Source organism: Aquarana catesbeiana, linkage group LG07, assembly GCF_042186555.1.
Source record: "Aquarana catesbeiana isolate 2022-GZ linkage group LG07, ASM4218655v1, whole genome shotgun sequence".
Taxonomy (NCBI): Eukaryota; Metazoa; Chordata; class Amphibia; order Anura; family Ranidae; genus Aquarana; species Aquarana catesbeiana.
The window spans coordinates 66,214,800-66,220,247 of NC_133330.1; the positions used below are offsets into that span (position 1 = coordinate 66,214,800).

Below are 5,448 nucleotides of genomic sequence, written 5' to 3' on the forward strand. Positions count from 1 at the left end.
GTCTATCCATCCCTTTATCTGTCATTCTGTCCATCCATCCCTTTATCTGTCATTCTGTCCGTCCATCCCTTTATCTGTCATTCTGTCCATCCATCTCTTGATCCATCCATCCCTATCACATACGCACACCGAGGGGGTTATTTACGAAAGGCAAATCCACTTTGCACTACAAGCTGTAAATCTGAGGGGTAGATCTGAAATGAGTGGAAGCTCTGCTGATTTTATCATCCAATCATGTGCAAGCTAAAATGTTGTTTTTTTATTTCCTTGCATGTCCCCCTCAGATCTACAGGGACTGCACTTCCAAGTGCACGTTCTGTGCAATTTCAAGTGCACTTTTTACTTGTAGTGCAAATTGTATTTGCCTTTCGTAAATAACCCCCTATATCTCCAAACTCTCTCTGCCCATCTATCTGTCCATCCATCCCTCTATCTGTCTGCCATTCTGTCCATCCATCGCTCTGTATGACATCTCTCTACACACTTTTTCTGCCTCCTGCTGTTAGCAGTTGCCTGTTGCAGAAGCTGACCCTATGAGTCTGATGCAGAGCCCTCATTCCTTAGAAAGTAGCTGGAGATAATTACCGGTTACAATGCATTGAGTAATACGGCTTTAAAGTCTGTCCAGCCTGCCATAGGTCCGCGCAGTGCGCGTGCGCCGGCTTGAAGTTTTCCCAGCTCTGGCTGCCTAAACTTTACAGTCAGAGAGCTGGAGAGCCAAGAGAGAGCCGGAGCCCCATCCATAGCGGAGCCTGCACCGTGCCCGGGACTACCAATCACTGAGGGTCTGCAGGAGGAGGATTGCCCTGGAGATAGGATTGCCCGTACCCTGCACCCCTGGATTGAGGGTCACTGCAATGACACCCCGACTTTGTCTTCTCATCAGTTGAGGGGCTGCTCTCTCTGGAACCCCCCCATATCCCAGTGCTCTCTGATGGACGGTGGACTCAGGTGGTGACCAGCACAGGCTTGCTCTCTGGGGGTGCTCCCTAATTCACTGGATTTACTGGAAGGGATCAGTTGCTCTCCTGGGACCCTCCTATTTTCCATAATACCCCCCCCCCCCCCGTTTCTACTATCACCTGGCACAGGACCCCCATATCAAGGAAAAGGGGGGCTCCTCCTTGGCACGGAGCTGCAGTCCTTCAACAAAGAGGATCTCCTAATTTTTTTTTTGGGTGTTTTGTTCTGCACTCCAAGGAACCTGTATCAGTCTGTGCTGAGCTGCACCCCCCACAAGGGATTACATACAAATCCTCACCCCAGTGCGCTAAGTGGGGGTCTGTCATTAATTGGGGTTCAAGTTCAATTCTGGATTTACCCCAACTAGGATTATCACATTTGTCCTGCAAGCCCTAACCATGGGAAAGGTGAGTCCCAATCTGCAGACTAATATTCCCCCCACCCATGCCCAGCAAATGTCTCAATTTTCAGAACACTTGTCATCTAAGCAGATCACTCTCAAGAGGGTGTCCAGAACTGTGTTTGACTCAAAAACAAGTTAGAAGAGAGGTGGCATTACATGTAAGGACTTCTTCTTAAGTAGTGTTGACATCATAACTTGTAAGGCAGCTGGGAATTGTCCTTTTTGGTGTAGTCAGTCAGTTGCACTGAAAAAAAAAATGTATCCTTTAAATAAGATTTAAATGTTACCTGCTGAAAAAAAAAAATCCGATTTTAAACTATTTTATTTGCATGTGCAACATTGCACTATATCAGTCCTTTTTTATGCTTCATTAAAAAGGTTATTTATCCCTTTAGGTACACACACACACACACACACACACTTTTTTTTTTCATAGAAAATGTGAAGTTGCTAGTCCCCTCCCCCACATTTGTAACAGAGCACATACTAAATCATTGCTTTCATACTTGAGCACCTTGAAAAGGGGATTATCCCTTTAAGTGAGTGTATAGCTGCCCATAGTAGATCAGCTCTTGTTTTCAATTTGTAGAGCACATGTACAAGTCCTTCTATACACTCATTGACTTAGTATCCTGGAAAAAAAAGGATTATCCCTTTTTAGGTGAGCTCATACCTTTTTATCTTTAGAAGACATGGATCTCCTGGTACAAATTTTAGGTCCCAAAGCAAATTTATCAGGAAAAGGGGGGGGGGGGGGGGTGATTCGGGACGGTCCCTTCAAATGATTTTCTCCATCCTGACAAATTAGAAGTGGTTCAACATGCTGGCCACTGAATGACTTCACACTCACCCGTGAACCTCAGAGAATTGCCCCCAGATCTCTCACTTCCATAAACCTTTTGAGCTTCAGTTGCCTTTGAATGAAAGGTTCACATGGTCTATCAAGCCAGTTATACTTTTTTTTTTTTTTTTTTTTTTCCCAAGATGCAAAAAATCCCCATAAAGAAAGTTTTGAAGGATCTTGGAAGTTTTAGTGGAAGTTTTAGTAGAGCTCCTGCGAAAGTTGAAGAGCTTTGTGTGCTAATGTTCCTAGAGAACACATGGAGGTTAGAGACAAGCTGGTCCCACTTTACACCTAAGCTCTAAGCCAGGTTCTCCTCCCTTGCAGACAGACCACATAAAGTAGACAATAGTGTGAGGTGTCCGGCTGTTTTATTGCACGTGTTCCCAAAACTCCACACACCATTCAGTAGGACTTCTGAGGGGAAGGGGGGTTGATGAAGGGGGCAGTGGTACAGCTTTAAAACTTTGCCCGTCCATTTGTGCCCCTGAGGTTGAGATTTAGATGGTTGATCTACTCTTAACCCGACTCTAAATTACCTAGAGAGCTGATTCTTTGTCACCGTGATCCTGCCAACCAGGGGTCACTAGACCCTGGCACTGGAGGCACATGCCCCAAGCCTTCTGCTGGGTCAGTCTGTACTGTGCAGCCACCTCCCCCCACAAGAAGTTGAGATTAGATGGCTGGTCTACTCTCAACCCAACTCAAAATTACCTAGAGAGCTAAATCTTTCTCACTATGATCCTGCCAACCAGGGGTCGCTAGACCCTGGCACTGGGGTCACATGCACCAGACCTTCAGCTAAATCCGTCTGTGCTGAGGTGCACTCCCACAGGAGGTTGGGATTAGATAGCGGGTCTACTCTTAACCAAACTCTAAACTAACTGGAGAGCGAAATCTTTGTCACCATAATCCTGCCAACCAGGGGTGTAGCTAGAACAGACAGTTGAGTGCACCGAGTCTCCTTTTGGGATTTGGAGATGATACATTCTATGCCTTTATAAAACTAAAAAAATAGAATATATCTATGTGCCTAATCTGTTAATTTTCTCATCATAATGTGACTTTTCAGTCTTAATTTTTGTTCAGGTAAAACATCTTAGAATTGATCCAAAGTGTGCATCATGATACCAGACCTTCAACATGTCTGTCTATGTGCCCAGATGTTGTCTCTGGTTTATTAGGACCATAGGAAACGTCAAACCTTGCTAAGGATAATCATGAAAACAGTGGACGAGTAGATGTGCCACTCGCAGGTAGTCGAGGCTGGTACTGTACATACCTGAACTATCGGGCACCTAAGCAGTAGAGAGGTACAGTGCGCTCTGAGCAAATTGTGACATCTGACGCCCTCTATTGGCAAAAACAATTATTGCTACAATACATCACCATACGTTCATTCATTACAGCATTTCATACATATTGAAAATGGATTAATATTTCTGATCACACTTTGGCGTAACTATTTGCTAGATTTATTTTAGGTACAATTCAGTACCTTGTGTGCGTGGGTTTTTTTTTTTTTATTTTATTTTCTAAATTGCAGGTCCTAATGACCTAATCCAGTTGACCAGAACATTTATTAAGCTCTGCAGTTGGCTGGCTAGCTATAAGGGAACCTGATTAATCAAGAGATCAAGGTCTAGCATGAAAGGTCTTTGATGGCATGTACTTTTGGCTTGAAGTTGCTTAAACACAGCCTGAGGTCTAGTTGAACTTGTTAATGATTTTCAATTGATACCTAATCTGCTCCTTGCACAAACACTCCCAGAAGTGTCAGTGGGAATGTCGTCTAGGCACTGGCTGCCCTGCACAATATCTCACTAAGTGGACTGGGGACACCTCCTGATAATCTTTTCAACTGGAGGAACACCTGGACTGTGTTAGATGAAATGCTTTGAAATAAGCATGCAATATATAAATAGGAGGTCTTCTATTGGTGCAGATCAAATAGTCATCTAAACTGCAGTTGTATGTAAAAAAAAAAAAAAAAATATATAATAGGATTATACTGTCAACCACAAAGAGCTTGCCTTTTAATTGCCCCCTTATTTAATGCCAGAATCAGGTCCTCGGCAAACTTCAGTAGATGGCTTTTACATTTAATCCCAATTAGCTTGGCCACCTGAAGTCGCTGTATGTCCAGACGGGTTTCTTGTAATCATAAATTTCCTGTATGCTACTTTGACAAGTACCCCCCAACCTTCCCCCTTTTTTTTTCTTCCCCCTCTCCCTTCCCCCAACGTGCAGAAATTGATTGCACCTTTTTGTTTTCTCTCCGAGTTTCATTGTGCTCAAGGAGCGCCCCCTAGTGGTCAAATCGGACCGGGGACCTTGTAGGCAGTTAGGAGTTTGAAAAAGAACAAATTATGTATTTGGACTTCTAGTTTTCATTGCGGTGAGAAAATAAATCGCGGCATTTAAAGTGTTTTGTTTGCAAGTGCACATATCATAAATATTGTGCTTTTTTATTGTGTTTTTTTCTTTGCCTTTTTGTGTATACTTTATACTTGATACAATGTATGCTTTCTAAACTGAAAATATTTTTTTATGATTGCTCAGAAGAAAATATTTGATTGGTCGTTTATATTGGCAGTTTAATTCGCTAAATTCTGTGACTAACCTACTTTTTTTGCATATTTTAATGCAAAAAAATTGATTAAATGTTGTAAAAAGAATTGTGTGTGTATACAATATAAATAACTTTTTATGTTGGGGGGGGGGGGAACCTATTTTTTATATATATACACACATTTTTAAGTGTTTAAATAAGAGTTACCAGTCTACTAAATGTAATAAAAAAAATTTTTTAATTTAGAATTGTTAGAACGAAAAGAAAAAAGCAAAACACCGTTTTAATAAGAAATTCTATCTATTTTGTTTCTCAGTTAAATGTTTGGCTATTTTTAAGTTACGAATAAATGCAAAATATTTCCTGGTATGGCATTTAACTTGCATTTTAAAATTTGAGCTTCGTATCAAAATATTATGGCCATTAACTTGAGCATAAATTTTGAGATTTGCATCAAGCAGTGTACAAGGACAGTTCTTGCCGATTCAGACCAAGCTAACTATATATGAATTGTGAATTTTAATGCACTCAAACAGTGAATTGTGCATGGAACAATTAGGCAGATTCTATAGACAGTCAATTGCTGCTTATTCAGATAATTTGTGTCTTGGTGGTCTATTTTATAAATGTTTGCACACAACTTTCACCCAGGAATTACTCCTTTTCCCA

General features: G+C 41.6%; 1 protein-coding gene across 1 annotated transcript in view; it reads left to right on the forward strand.

The window, feature by feature from the left end:
• The first annotated feature begins 678 nt into the window (after positions 1–678).
• Positions 679–5,448, forward strand: part of WNT5A (Wnt family member 5A) — a 53,301-nt gene continuing 48,531 nt past the window's right edge. Inside the window, exon 1 of the mRNA XM_073592279.1 lies at positions 679–1,370. Within this exon, the coding sequence (XP_073448380.1) occupies positions 1,362–1,370 (9 nt within the window). The 5' untranslated portion in view covers positions 679–1,361. The remainder of the gene's footprint in view (positions 1,371–5,448) is intronic.